The sequence below is a fragment of the Rissa tridactyla genome, chromosome 14 (assembly GCF_028500815.1).
Source record: "Rissa tridactyla isolate bRisTri1 chromosome 14, bRisTri1.patW.cur.20221130, whole genome shotgun sequence".
Taxonomy (NCBI): Eukaryota; Metazoa; Chordata; class Aves; order Charadriiformes; family Laridae; genus Rissa; species Rissa tridactyla.
In genome coordinates, this window is record NC_071479.1 from 4690112 (window position 1) to 4706133 (window position 16022).

At 37.2% G+C, this 16022-nt stretch overlaps 1 protein-coding gene across 10 annotated transcripts in view; it reads right to left on the minus strand.

The window, feature by feature from the left end:
- The window catches only part of DENND1A (DENN domain containing 1A), a 206067-nt gene that overhangs the window by 39685 nt on the left and 150360 nt on the right, over positions 1–16022 (minus strand). For all 10 annotated transcript variants that reach the window (XR_008469271.1, XM_054220418.1, XM_054220423.1 and 7 more), the window contains exons 14-18: positions 8100–8201; positions 7451–7538; positions 6803–6843; positions 4837–4908; positions 3699–3755 (exon numbers count right to left, since the gene is read on the minus strand). Coding sequence is in view for 9 of the 10 variants with exons in the window: in XM_054220418.1 (XP_054076393.1) it covers positions 3699–3755; positions 4837–4908; positions 6803–6843; positions 7451–7538; positions 8100–8201 (360 nt within the window). In the remaining variant the exon portion in view is untranslated. The remainder of the gene's footprint in view (positions 1–3698; positions 3756–4836; positions 4909–6802; positions 6844–7450; positions 7539–8099; positions 8202–16022) is intronic.

The window sequence follows — 16022 nt, forward strand, 5'->3', positions numbered from 1 at the left end:
ACTACAGATGAGCCGCGGCTCGCAGTGCAGGCAGTGCCCGTTCCTGGTACTCAAAGGAACGCCCGGCAGCCCTGCGCGTCCCAGCAGAGGGAGGGGATTCCCCACCTGGAATGCTGTCTCCTACTTCCACATTGGGTTTGGGACCAGCACGGGTACCTGCACCCGGAGCCGCACTGGCCGTGGGCAGCTCGCTGTGCCACCATGCATCATGCACGTGGCTATGTCCCAAGTCTGACTTTTCACTTCCAACACGTCCCCAAAAAACGAAGTTGATATTAGCCAGCAAGACATGCCTGAAGTAGCTTAAGTCATGTATGTTATTCAGGATAACAACAGAAACCATGAGACCTATTCCTCCGACAAATGAAAAAAAATGGAAGGTGGTAAGTTACTTATAACCGGAATAAATTCTTCAGAAATGCAAAAACCCAGCAATGTTTCAGTGACTTTTTAACTAAAAGAAGGTATAATTTAAGGGTATCATTAAAAACAAAAATACCTTTTGCCAAGGAAAAAAAGATACCTTTATAGATTACTGGAGAAAGAGAATGACAATGATCTATCACACTCCATAATTACCTCCACATATAAATAGTGCTTCCCCTAACAACTGTCTGTTCAGGTGAAATCTTTACTACCTATTTATTTTAAAGGAGTAACTTCAGAGAATGAGTAAGATATATATTTACAAATATGTAAAGTTTACCCTGTAAACCGAATAAGGTTTTCTTCTATTTAAATATGCATTAGTAATTTTTCTAGGGACCTTTTGTAATGGACTACAAATACTGTCTATTAGAAGAGCAAAAAACACATTCCAGAATGTCTAGAAGGATTCTTCAGGTTATTTTATAAACCTCTAAATGAGCTGTTTCCACTGTACTGATAATAAAGCATTGACAACAGCCCATTGATAACAGCCATTAACTAGAGCCACACAGGGCTCTAGTAAGTAAAATAATGTTGAATACATTAATGCCAAGTGCCCAACCATTTATATAAATTGTCTTATCCAGAAGCTTTCAGTAAGTTACATTCTCCTTACTGAAAGTTGAGGATGGTACCATTCATATTCCTCCTTCTTCCTAATTCTATGTAGTTAAGCTTCAAACAAGCCAATAACAGAGTGACTTGACTACCATGGTCCATTTGTAAAACGGAAAAAGCAGCCTTTACAAAAAAAAAAAAAAGGAAAAGAAAAGAAAAAAAAATAAAAGAAAGAAAAAAAAGAAAAAAGTACTGTATCAAATATAAAATAAAGCTACCATGCTGTATCTATTAACAATTATTTGCTATCACTCATAAGAATCCTCTGAAAACTGTTTCTGTTGCTTTGAAATACTGTACCACAAATGAACAAGGGATGGAAATAGAGCCCCATTCAATCTCTACTATCATATTAAAGAAGGACCTTACACACACCACAGTGACCTCTCAACAGGTCAATCCTGCATTTCCCATTTGCAATTCAAACCCAAGACTGGAGCAGACCAAGGGCAAAATGGGCTCTTGATTATATTTAAGAGGTCACCATTGCTATGCAGAGTTGTAGGAAGCAGACCTCTAGCTTTATTGCATTTTTAAATTCTATCTTGCACAGAAGCTGCTCATATTTGGCAGCAAAAACTGGAAAAGGGATGTTTATACTTGACTTTTCCGTACCAGTGGCCTGCATACTTTTTGTATTAATAATGGGAAATAATATGTTAAAATGCAGTGGATAGTAAGTTCAGTTTAAAAGTAACCTTAGGTTATCCTTAGAAGATGAAAGACTAGCATCCCAAATTTAGCAAAAATTAAGTATTGAATGATGCTAGAATTTCTAACAGTTAACGCTTGCGCATACTAGTAAGTAAATACATGAAAAATACAATGTTCTCACATGAAAATTGGTGAGGATACACTAATAGACTTGTCAACACAGCAGTACAGACATTTAGATTAAAATTAATATGAGGGTGGTCAAAACAATTTTTGCTATTTTTATCACTTTAAACAGAGTAATACCTCATTTTAGAGTTATCTTCCTTTCCTGCATTCAAGTTGGAGAAACGGACGGGATAGAAAAGAACAGACTTAATGAAGAAAGGAGAGGTAGAGCAGGATGTGTCAACTACTCATAGAAATCTTTTAAGCTCTTGTGAAAGCGCATGTTGAACAATCATGTTTAACCATCTTACAGAAAAACGCCACATAATAAGGGAGGCAAAACAAAATCGGGCCATTTATTTGTAAATGTTACGTGTGTTTTTTAAAAAGAATGCTTGCTGCTTGAAAGACGAGACGGACAATAATAATAAAACACAGCAATGAATGAATGAGATGTTTCTCAGCCTTTTATAGAAATGTCACAGAATAGCATGAAACTGTATTAGCATTTAAAATACAAGAAAACAATCTGGTCATTTTACACAGCTCCAACTGCTTTAGAAATGCACATGAGAAGGCCAAACATTTTATCATTCATGAAGGTTATGCCCAGAAATGAAACACATGGAATTACGTAAAAAATTCCATGTACAAGAAAACTGCTTCAAGTTTCTGAGATTTTCATATTATACCTAAAGCGGCTACATATAAAGTAGTGGGTGTAATCAAATTAAAGAGCATTAAAAGCATCTGAAGCAACTTATCTTCCTCAAAAATCTCTAGCAATCTGCTAGAGCATTTAGAGCGCGAACAGCAGTTGTACACACAGTTACCCTCATGAGTTCATAACCTGGCTGCAGAATAATCCCTTTGTATTAACAATTCGTTGACGTGTTCAGGTAGATTTCTGATTGTGCCGCAGGAACACATTTCCAGTGCTATCTTAAGACAATGGTTTTGAAATTTAGAGAAGAAATTTACTGAGCTAGCACAGATTAAAAAAAACCCAAGCTACTATGCAACAAATTGAATAAAAATTTCTGGTAAGAACTTCAGTTCTGTTAGCAAGTTCGTTATCTTGTTTTCCCAAAGAACTCTAATAGCTCTGTTTCATAAAATAAATAAAATATCTGAAATAAACCTAGGGCAGAGTTAACCATTCATTCATAAGGTATGTATCAGTATGACCATGCTTCTGGCTTAAAAGGAGCAGTTAGTGTTGGATAACACATTCGTCAAACACAATTCAGCATTCTTGGAATTGTACTGTTTACAAACAAAGACAGATTTGGAAAACAACGAACAGTTTGAGTATTTTTTTTTTCTGCAATAATTCAAATCTGAAATGAACACCAACTCTAATTTAATTCCTTTATGCCTAAACTTTGCAGTAGACACTCATGAAACATATAAATCCTTTCCCAATGACTGACACTGTACTATTTCCCCTGAGAGATTACTGTAGAAATAACAACAATTTGCCATTTGCAAAAAGTTCACTGCCATTACTGTAGGAAAGATCCCTCAGTTCAAATAAAGTCCCCTTCCACAATGCCCCAGCACAAAGGACAGGAGAGGGACCACTCCATACTGAACACTCAATTTTCTGGCTTTTGTGGGTTTAAGTCAGAGCCTTAATGTATTTGAAGACAGTTTTTTTTGTCTGTGAATATTTATAACAGTGTGAAAAATCCAGGACAGCTGGTAATGCATTTTGAAGTGTGCTAACAACACTGTATCAAACAGCTTCCTATTGATCACATAATGCTTTTTGTGGCTAAGTATTTCATACATGGTGCTTATACATTTTGAATAAGAACTTCAAGTACCTTTTGCTTCAAGCGGTTTTTCACTTCTTTTATTCCCATTTTTGCATGATCTTTTGCCTGCATGAAAAATTAATTTAAGTTAAAATCTCCTTCTATTTCCAGCAGTGACAACGCTTGATTTCAGTTCAAGATTCACCTCCTCTAGTTACTAAAAATGGCAAGGAAAAAATTGTAACAGGATACTGAAAACATATTAAAACAAACAGAAAGCTAAAAAAAAAAAAATCCCAAACAAACAAAAACCACCACCACCACCACCACACATTTGTTGCAAAAATACTGTTTTCTCTGTTTTGATGCCATAGACATCTTTCATCTTTTTGCACTGCACAAGTATTTATCTTTGCTGTAAGTTAACAACCAACAGAAAGAGTAAGCCTGCAAACTTTCTCCTCTCCATACTCCTGATACATTCCATTGGCAGAGCTAATATCAGCCTGCTCATCTTGCTCAGGCTGAAGGAAGGCAGGAGAAAATAAAAGTTCAAATAGTTATCCCAATGCTTTTTGTAGCATTATTTCCTAAAACTGAGCTTGTAAGAAATCCTCGCTTGTTTCTATGCTGTTTTATCTTGCACAATGAAACTGGCAGCCACACATGATAACACAGTAACATACCAGCTGTTTGTTAACAGAACTGAAAACATTTCCATTTAAAGAATAACTCAGTAAGCTGGGCTCTAAATAAGCAGGTATAAGAAATCTCTCGGGAAAATTAATTGACATTTAGAAAAGATGGAAACAATTTGGAAAATGAGAGGATTCCCTTATTTCGATGAAGCTGCCACACAGGGAAACCTGAGGTAACAATGATTTCCAACAGAGTAATGATGAGATGGTAGAGCTGCTTAGTAAAGCATATAGGCGCTACTTCCCAGAAATAGTTCTATGTAATAAATAGAATTTATCATCTATGCTTTCAAAAGAAATCACAAGTTCCCCTTCTCCTTTGCATTTCAATTATGTTTAAATTTCAAAATGACTTTTCCACTTAAATTTGAAATTTAGATGAATGCGTATTTTAAGTAATTTTTTGAGTCCAATGAAAATGAATTTAAGCCTTGAGTTTCATTTGAAAGGTTAAAACAGAATCGTAATTAGACTCTTATCTCAGTAGTAAGCCAGTACTTGATACTTACAAACTTATAGACAGTCTTCATGGCAGGGTTAGCCTTGGTCTTTACTGTATTTAAAATGGCTCCGCTTCCTTTCTGTAATTACAATAACAATAGAATAAATTTTATCAAAGCTCTTTAAAGCAAACAGCAATCTAAAATCCACCATTCTTAACTTAAAATAACAAAGCATTAACTAGGCTTATTAGCAGAGCTGAGTATTAAAATCGCAAATTTAAAGAAAAAGAACACAAGTAAAAACATATTGTATGTTCCTCTGTTTTTCCAGAGGAATCCCAATTCTGTTTAAAATGGCAGTTTTCAAACGCAGTGTCAGTGTCTCCTAATACCAAGAGCCCTTGTCTTCGAGGTCGTCTCACAAAACAGCATTCTACGACTATTCTGCTCACTCTCAAGGGTGTCCAGTACATTACATTAAAATCCTAAACGGGTTTAAGACAAAAGTATCCTACCAAATACTCAATGTCTGGGGCAGAAAATTCCGTTTCAGGCAAGCCTGAACATTCAATCTGAAGAATTAAGACCTTTTTTTATTTTACTTTTCATGATCTCACAATACTATTTATCAAAAGCATGCTACCTTTTTAAGGGCTAAGTAGACGATAAAGGCATAAATTGAGGGAAAATGAAATCTAACTACAGTCATAAACATTAATTCAGAAAAGCTGAATTGCATGTGGTGAACACAATAAAAGTCATAAGACAGTAATATGTCAGCCCGAATAATCCGTTAGTCTGGCCAGTGTTTTACACTTCTTCCACACACCACTGACTATTGCTGTACAGCACCTTATTTGATAAGGAGATGGGTAAAATCCAAGGAATAAAATCTTATATAATTTCATATTTTCTTATTTCAGTGCAAAATTGTATTTCCAGAGATCAGAGGCAATCAGATGCAGTTTTAAGATTTACTACTTCTGTTGCTACATGATAACTAATCTTGAACTAAAATTATGAACTGTTGAATTTAATTACAAGTATTTTTATATTCACTCTCAGCTATTCCGCTTCCTTATAATTTTAAAATTACATATCATTCTACATGGTTCTAGGAGCATGAACAGTACAGGCACAGAACAGCGCAACCATCTTTTTCTTTTAATGGAAACACAGGAACAAAAAACTGATGAGATAGCTACAATTTTTCTTTTACTTTCTAAGAAGCATTTCTATATAACATTATGTGTATATTTACCTATCTAAGAATATGATGGGAATTTTTGCATTACTGTTACAAAATATGTTTAATTCAAAATCATCAAGTTAATATTGAGCCCAGTATTTTGTGTAAGGAACATGATTTCTTTCATAACCATGAAAACAGGCAAATGGAATGCTGCAAAACCCAATTCTGTCAGAAAACAATTCAATCTTTCCTACTGATTCATACCCGTAAACCAGAAATACATTACTTTTTAATATATCACATTTTATGCATCAAAAGAAACTTTTAAAATCAGCTGTCAATTATCAGCCATAATAACGTATTACTCTCTAGAAATATTAAAATTTTTAATTTATACAACTAGAGCACTGAAGAGATACAAAAAACCATGCCAAACAGTGCTGTCCGCATTCAGCGCTTCACACCATTTAGCGTTTATAAAGGGCTTTTTGGTGTGGCCCTATTCCCCTTTCTGTTCTATTAAAAGAAAAGAAAAACCACATTATTTTCTAAAATGACAGTAACTTATTTCCAGCTGTCTCCAAGACATTAAAAGTGGGTTTCAAAAAACTTGTTAACTCCCATGGTGATTTTTTTTTTTTATTGTATTTTTTCTTCTGTTCTTTACTCCATCCAAAGAGTGCATTAGTATCTCCCAACTAAACTCAGGTTGGTCACATGTAAACGCTGCAGGCAACAGGTCAGTCTTGCCCCTGAGGACAGAGGTTTAACAGCCACATGGAACCGCACAATGGTCCAGTAAGAATTAGAATGTCTGTTGGGAGAATGCTGTGTTCTTACCCTTACTGTGGAGAGCCACTGGTGGTACAATTTGTCACTACCTGGAGAGAATCACAAAAACAAACAAACTATAACTCTCTACCAAACAGAAAACATGCTAGAAATGTGAAGTGCTAGCACTTGGCGGTTCCAGAAGCATGAACAGTACAGGCACAGAACAGCACAACCACCTTTTTATTTTAATGGAAACACAGTAACAAAAAATTGATGACATAGCTACAATTTTTCTTTTACTTTCTAAGAGGCATTTCTGTTTTATCTGGGTTTGTCTTTCAGACATCTGAGAACACTGAGGGTTTTTTTTTATTTTTTTTTTTTTTAAGATCACTAAAAGAAATTTGAGGTGGTTCTGGGTAAAGCCAAGGTTTTTCAGTAACCTCCATTACAAGAACTCTTTTAGTTGTATGTCAGCCAAGCGGTAAAGCTGAGGTTTTGTAAGGCTGAACAGACTTTATTCACACTACAATACATTACTCAAAGTTCTTGGCAGAGGAAAGAACAAAAATTTAAGACACTTCATCCTACCGGAATCATTGCAGCCTGAGTTATTTAGCTGAGTAACCACAATGACCCATTACATCGTGATGGCCCATAAACAGTAAGTCAGGAACAGTGTCTGAAATGACTTTAAAATACTGTATTTCTTACCTGCATATTCTCCCATATTTATCTCTTCTTCAAACACGTCGCTGAAGCCCTCTCCAGAGTTAAGAAGATCCAGACGACCATCAATGAACTACATCAGCATTAAAAGAGAACGTAACCATATCAACCATCCCATCTTTTATCTTTTCAGAAAGACCTAATTTTGCATTTTCTAGAATAACTTCAATGGTCTTATCAGGAAGCGACTCTAAACAGAATTAAAATACAACCAAAACTGGAAAAACGCCTACCATTTAGCATAGCAAAAAGGTATGCTGCTTCCCTAAAAAAATCAGCATTCATGCATTTGTCTATACATACATGTTTTCAGCTTCCCTGAAGCAGCAATATCATGTTTAACAGTAGAATGCTTTCTGTAAAACGTTTACAGCAGATACATTGGGTTTAGGCATGCTCAGAGCAAAAGTGAGCACAGAGACCTTTAGGGGGAAAACCCATAAACTGCTTAAAATATAGAAAGCCTTATCACCTGAATCTGAGAAAAGCCAGGAAGCAGGAATTAAGGTGCTGCACTACATCAGTTTTCCTCATTACGTTGCTGACAGATCAAGGAATATAGGAACAGCCCTCAAAAAAATCCAGTTGTATTGTTAGAGAATCTGCTTCTCCATTAGAGCAATTAAGCCAGTACCTGCTTGAAGAGCTGGAGCTGAATGGCATTCTGAAGAAACTGCCTCATGACAGCGGAACGATGGGACACAAACGTTTCTTCACAGAAAGTGATGGGTTCACCCTGTAGAATTCAGAGCATTAAACACAAAAAAGCTTTGTCTGAATCCATTTGAACCCACTGTCTCCATTTTATCTACTTCCCTTCCAAAATCCACAGACCAATATGGTAGGCCACACACGACATTGAGTAAACTCTAGTTTATATCCAGCTTTCCACCATGTGTCTGAGAAACAGGTTGGAAATTGGCAAATTGCGTATCATCAAAATAAAACGCATTCGCTTTCTGCACATTTTGCTAATGCTGGTGAAGGAGCTTTCATCATCCAAAACAGGTAATTTTACTTAATGTCCCTAAAACATGACACACAGTCATCTGAATTTTGTATATTCTGCTTATCTGCCTCAGCCGACCCCGCCAGTTAACCTGCACAAACGCGTGAGGAATGTCTACTCTGTTCTCTCCACAGCTCAGAAAGATTAGACTTTCAGATATCGAATGAGGGAAATTTCCCTTTTTCACAACATTGTTGGCAAAAGACATAAATTGTTTTGCAGCTCTACTTTTATCTTATTTTAATGAGTTATGTTAATGCTGAAGTCTGCTGTGCATCTGCCACAAGGGCACAAATTTCCTCCACACTTAAATCCACAAATAATCAATGTAGCATGCAAATATATTTATTGAATTAAAAACAAGAAAGTAACAGAGAATGGTAACATTATACTGATGTATAATTAAGACAGAGGATTCTTCATATTCATATTAAAATATATTTGTATTCTTCATCTGTTGAGTGTTTAAAATCAACATTAGATAGCAAAAAACCTTAAAGCACTGCCCTTAAAAGGGTGGTATCATTCCATTTCCGAGAGCTTTTTACATTACCAATTTAATTTACTATTGGCTGTGTAAAGTCAGGATAACAGGGCCACTAAAACGTCTGTGCTCAAAAACCCCCACGCCACAGCACTGCTTTGAGCACTTTAGGTTTTCCCCCCCCCAATTTATGTTGGAAGCCACTATGTGGCCCCCGGACTTCTAACACCTAATCCTCACTAAAAGGATACTAAATCCTCAAAACTATGTCGGGCAAACTGTGATGACACTCGCATTCCCTGAAATCCATAGGTATTCACCTTTTTCCCCGAGTTCACAATGGATCAAACTTCCCCGTTGCCACGTTTCCTGCCCCGCAGCGCTCAACCCCACGGCCAACACGCACTGCCCGCAGCCCGGCCTTTGGCATGACTGACCTCGCCATTGTCACCCAACGCTGCAAACAGTCATAGCTGGTTTTAACGCAATTTGTGAGGAAAGTGAAGGAACCATTTGGCTTCAAATAATCAGACCACAGTATTAAAATTCTTTCTGTCCCCCAATGCATTGGACAACCAGAATCACCAAGATGATACACCGTGTCACCACGCACCAGAGGTGACAGACTGCTCTTAACACTAGGAGAAGGATCAATTGCAAGTGGCTGTCTAAGCCCAGGATGGATCTCTTTCGAAGAGGGAAGAAGTCACTCTTTTAGGATAGTTTCTTTCCCCTTTTCCTCGGGCCAAAGAATTTCCATGGTTTTGGAAAAGAAAGCAGGACTCTTATGTGACAAATACCATTTCAGGATAATTAATTTTAATTTGCTGTCTTTGATTTACTATTTACAGGGACAAACAAAATCACTACAGTCAAAAAAAGGTTCTGTCTCAAAAATCAAGGTATGTACCATCTGAAAGGTTTTAATGCATTTAAATGATTAACAGCTGATTATGCACTCATGTTAGTAGATAGCAGAGAGGGACAGAACTGCTGCATGACATGGAAGTATAAAAAAACACGACTTCGAGCAAGAGGTAACTTGGCAAATGGAAAAAGCCATCAGTTGATTTTAGATGGGACTGACAATTTGGACTAATATAAGGTCCCCATGCAAGAACTTCACGTATTATATTCAGCTACTGCCATCTCATTTGAGATTTGTTTATACTTTCTCTCAGGTACCAGGAAATTAAAGTCAGGATACTACAGAGCACTACAATTAGTAAGAGAAAATATCTTAGGAGATTGCAAATGCACCTGTTGCTACAGAAGCTGCAGCGACAGACACTTTCCCAGCGGGGCCTAGGAAACAGTACAGCAAACAAAGGATGCAACGTCTACTTGACCAGTATGAAAAAGACTTTCCCATCAAATTCAGCTCCCAGAACATAAAAAAGGATGCCTGAAAAATATCTGCGTGTGACACAGATACAATTTGGAGTGTGAAAAGAGCTGGGAGCAATACAAGAAGGAAAGTGCAGATCAGACTGTGATCAGAGAAGCTGGTCACCAGAGGAAGGTTTAGCTCACATACAAAACACTTTAAAGGAAACAAGCAACCCTTCCTACAATCCACAGAATCCCAAATTTCTTCTCTGGCCAGAGAATGAACGTTGTGGAAAGAACGATGCCCTGCCAAACAGCAGCTTCCTCTGCTCCACTGTGCATCCCGCACACCGACAGCAGCCGCTGCTCTTAGAGCCCCGGCAGGCGCCATTCCTGTAAACACACCGAGCAGCTGGGCAGCCCCACAGTATTATCATGTTAACACACTTCCTTCCCCAAGTACTAATGATTGACTTTGTTCATTAGGTTGATTAGACCTTTTGACTTCTTAAGAGACAATTCAGGCTCAACTGCTGCTAGATGATAGGAAAAACTTTAATCATCAAGGTCAAGCGTGAGCTTTTCAGCTTATGATGTATTAGTACCTTCCATCCTCCATGACCTCCAGAAGGGTGCACACACTGTTGCTAACCCCCATCCACAGCTTCATTACAAAAAGACAAGATGGACAAGACGACCATTTTCTTGACAGATTTAGTTAACTGTAAATTATAAAGCTAATCAGCTCTGCTTTTACTGACAGATGACATTACACATGAGGGGACATGCTAAGAACTGCAGATATTTTGTGAAACGAATGGTCTTGCTCACATGTAAAACAATTATAATGACATGTCCTGATAAACCCATCAACTCCTAAACTTGCTGTTTCCAATAATTAGCATTTAGGCGTTGATTCATCAACACCTTAAATATCCATTATTTCCCTCTCCAACTATAAATGGGTAACAGAAGCTAAGATAGGGCATTGCAAATGCTCTGAATGTGTGCACAATGCGACTCTATGAGGGATCTGATCTGATCTGTAGTATTAGATAATTCACATATATTTCAAGATTGGATCACAAGATTACTTTTTAACACAAAAATTTACACATTTCAAAGATATTTAATCTGCAATGTTAACACAAGAGAAGTAACTTTCAAATATAAGACTAAGCTTTAAGATGCCCAGATGCATTGAAAAAATAGGTGTCTTTTCTTTATGCCTTTGCACATCTCCCTTTATATGAATATTTCATATTCATATGGCATAATGAAGTTCATCAGGGCAGCGCTGCTATCTCATGACCCCTTAAAAAGCTGGAAAGTTTCAGCCCACATCCAATCCATTGCCAGCTCTATTTTAAAACTGGAATTCTGTTACATTCTAAAATAATGTTTAAAACTATGGAAGGAGCCTAGGACTATTTCAGACTATTTCAGACTATCTATTTCAGACTATTATAGAGTTTCGTGAAACCTGCTGTTCTATTTTAGGAAGCCATAATGCAAATTGAAAGATAAAGCCCGATTTTGATTAGCTGCGCCGTAAAAGATTTCACCATGATCCCCCCATCTTCCAAGGAAATCACTTTTCCTTAGAAAGACTTTCTTTCTGAGGAGGGCACAGGACCTCGTGCAGACAGCTACTGTCAGTGAGAGAAGCATCGTATTGAATTGTCCGACTTGCCATGCTAGAGGAGAGGCCAGCTAACCAGCTATGGCAATAACTTTCACAGTGCATATAAAGGATTAAAATTATGCAGGACAGAAGACGGCACAGATTAGAGACGGACTTGGAGGAAGGGACAGAGGCAAACACCAATGATGCCTTAGCATCTGTGTGTCTTTCCCGGAGTAACTCCTGGCAGTCTAACTACTCCCACCCCTGCAAGAGCCGAGACACCGAAGTGTGCATCTGGATACTGGGGCTTCAAAGGCAGCATGTGACTGCTCAATAAAACATTAAGATAATAAAGACAGGGTTCAAATTAGGTCAACAGTAAGAGTCTCTTGCACAAGCAAAGACTTCACAAAACTTGATTCTAAGGGTAAAAAAACAACAATCCAACAACCCAACAACCCAAACCTGAAGACTTTGTTTAGACAACCCTAAAAGTTATGCCATGAGAGATATATGTAATCTCTTCTGCATTATCATGGTCAGCATGGGGTGCAGGATAATGAATTTTGTGCTGCTGTGTGCATGCCTTTAAACCATGTAGGTGCTCTTTCAAAGCCTCCCTAATAAATACACAAGCCATTAGAGCTGCTCTGTAAACCAGCCACGAAATGAAAAAATGTGGGTGGAATTTAAAGGTGCAGAACAAGATGACAATCTGACAGTCTACAAGCTGTAAGTCTGGTGTCAGTATACTATGCAGCAAAACCCAAATATACAGCAAGAACGACATGCAAGAGATTCATATATCACTGTTTTATTACTACCTAGATGTTGCAAATAACCACATCCTTTACTAAAATTGGTTATGTCGCAAATGATAAAGTAGAGCCTGTAGGGATACTCTAGGAATCATCATCCTTAATTCCATCCAGAATTATAACGAAACTAAGATAGGAGAATGATTTTACTGATCTGGATATATATGTCAGTGTCAGCTACAACAGCAACCAACGGCAAGCAACTGCTCTGCAGACCTTTCAAGAATTTTGATTACAATGTCAAGGAAAGATTAGCTCATCACAGCTGAAGAAGGATCATCAGTCAGCCAGCAGGATTCCATAAAGAAAATCTGAAATTGGTGACAGACACCTGATAGGACATTGGCTCATTCAGCTTGCAATTGCAACGACAAATAACCTCCCCACAACTAGTACATACGTTCAGCACAAGGAAGCTCTTTGCATCTGCTTCAGTCATAATGGAATCAAGAAAGCATAGATCAAATACTCTGCATTAAGCAAATGATACCATAGCTTTATTAGCATTTCAAGATGCTGCTCAGGAACAAAGAAATCATGTGCTCAGAGATTTGACCACACTTCTAAGGAAAACTAAATTAAGTCTCTGTTCAAAAAAAGACTACCAGTTCCGATAAATTAGTATTGCTAAGTGTAATCTTGAAAAGCATTTAAAAAACATGTATTTACCAACGCAGACTGTACTGTCCAAACACTTTCAGTCTCATGTAAATGCCCATTTTCATTACCAGTCCAATTTCGGACTGTTTTTCATGTTCCTCACTAGGGTATATAACCTCTGGTAGAGATACATTAAGAGTGAATATCCCTACCACTTTTTATTTTTTTAATAGATTTAGAATATCTATACTTTTTTACAGATACTTTTTGTAAGATTTACAGTATCAAACAAAATAGGCCATTTCTCTAAATTCTCAATCCTTGCAATTGCTGGTGAATTGGAATTTCTGACAGCTGTCATTCTTCTGCCTGTGATCCGGTAAGTCCCATAATAAGTTGTAGTAACATCACTGAAGGAGACATAAAAGGGAGAAAGGGGATTGCAAGCCAGTTGAATCACTGACACCAGTCATAACACTTAATCACATCAACATCCCCTTCAAAATGTGTCAGAACTTGGCTTACACCCGTGCTGCGGCTGATGGGTACAGGCACACGCAGCACGCAGGGTTCAGCTGCATGGCCATCACCCCGCCAGGGATGGGGCCTGCTTTTACGAACATTCCCTGACAGATGGATGCCGGGAGGCGAGACAGACCTGTTCTGCAAAGCACAAAGTAACTTCAACAACATGCTTCCTAAACTCCTAACTTGGACATAGCTAAATAGTCACAGAAGTGTTTTTTCTGATTGTACTATGAAGAAATAGAACACACCTCTCACTAACAAACATAAACAGGAAAAGCTTGCAAAAATACAGAGTTGTTTGTGGTTACTGGCTGTAACCCAGTTTTCTCATGTAGATACTGGAAGTTAATAAATTTCAAAATTTTACCTTGCAAGCATTCTTAAAATTGTCATATAATTCCCTTTATAAAACTCGATACCAAGCAGAGCTGTGAGTTAGACTGCAGGAAAAAAAGGCAGACTCATATAAACTCTTGACCAAAACCCAAATAAAATTAAAGTGTCCTCAAAAAGGACAAATATCTTTTTCCTACTACCACTGAAGATACCATTAATCTTTACCAGCAGGCTGCCAAGTAGGATGTAGCAAATTAAACACCCAACTCAACTTGAAATGTTAAACTATAATATGCAGATATTCAGACTTCAAGAAAATCTTTTTTAACACTGTGATTAGAATTCTGTGGCCTGTGCTGCTTTTAGAACTCTAGTAATCCATGTATTATTATAATGCAAGGCATTATTAAGCAGTAGTCAATTTTACAACATCCAAAATACCTTCAGATCAAAAAATCTTAGGTGTATTAAAATTACTATGAAACTTCTGTAGAAAAAAAAAGTTAGATTTGCATTAAAACACTGTAAGAAAACGAGCTCAGATACTGATAGATTCAGTGCAAGTTCGTAAACGCTCCTTTACACATTATTTCAGACAGTAATATCCAACACCATCACAGGATCTGACAAACTTTGCGCAAAACCAACTTCAAATTAAAGAGAAAACTAATGAAAAAAGTGCAACTGGAAAAAATTTACATCACATAGCAATGTTTTTGCTTCTCCTTTCAATCCCTTTTTGCTTCTCCTTTCAATCCCTGTTTCATGTTAAACAAAGTGAAATGACACATACTCATATTCACAAATAATGAAACTACTTCAGTGTAATCGAGCAAGCCATCTTCCCAAGTGTTTATATGGCTAATTCAAGCCATTGCCTGCCCCCATTTCTGAATCGCCTACATCAGCCAGCTGCTTTCTATCCCTAAGCAACTGATACAGCCTCGTGTCTCCAGAACTCAAGCAACAAACCTGGGAGATAACGTGCAAAGAAGCCATCAAGAAAGCATTTAAGGCTGGGGGGGCAGGGGGGGAGAAAAAAAGAAGAAAAAAATATCACCATTTCACAGATCAAGAATAGAGACATGAAAATAATAAGTAACTTGTACACGGTCACAAAAGTCTCTGGCAGAGCCAGGGAAAAGAACCGAAATTTCTTTAATCCCTGTTCAGTACCTTAAATACAAGGCTATTCTTCCTCTTCCTACTTGATATTGTGTCAATGCATGAGTGTAGGTGTTGAAAGACTAACAAAAGAAAAGTAATAGTATGGTATTATGAGCCGAGAAACCTAATCTTTATCAGATACAGCAAATCTCTATGATGCTGCCTGCACCAGGAACTCTCTCTTTGTCCTGAATATGCTTTAAATTACTGGTATAATGTGTACGGTATATTGTTCCACTCTTATATTTATTCCACAAAAACCCCTGTGGCCTGCACGCGATTTTATCATTAGCTGGCAAGGTAATTTCAGGGCCTAGTTCTGCAATCATTCCATGAGCAATACTCCCATTGAAGCCACTATGTTCTGCATGCAAAGCAGCTACCAATTCAGGTTCCCTATAATAAAAAGGGCTTTTTCTATTTTAACTATTGTGGAACATTAGTGACAATACAAAAAAGGAGAAAAATTACAGTGCAATTCTTTATATGAGTTATTTTATACTATGACAAAATGTAAAAGTGTGCTTGGAAACACAATCTACACAAAGTATTTCCTATGAGATAAATGACAATGTTTTTTTTTGTTTGTTTCATTTATTAAAACTCAATAGAATACAAAGTATTTTGTTAAAATAGGAAAAAAAAAAAAATCTGCAAAA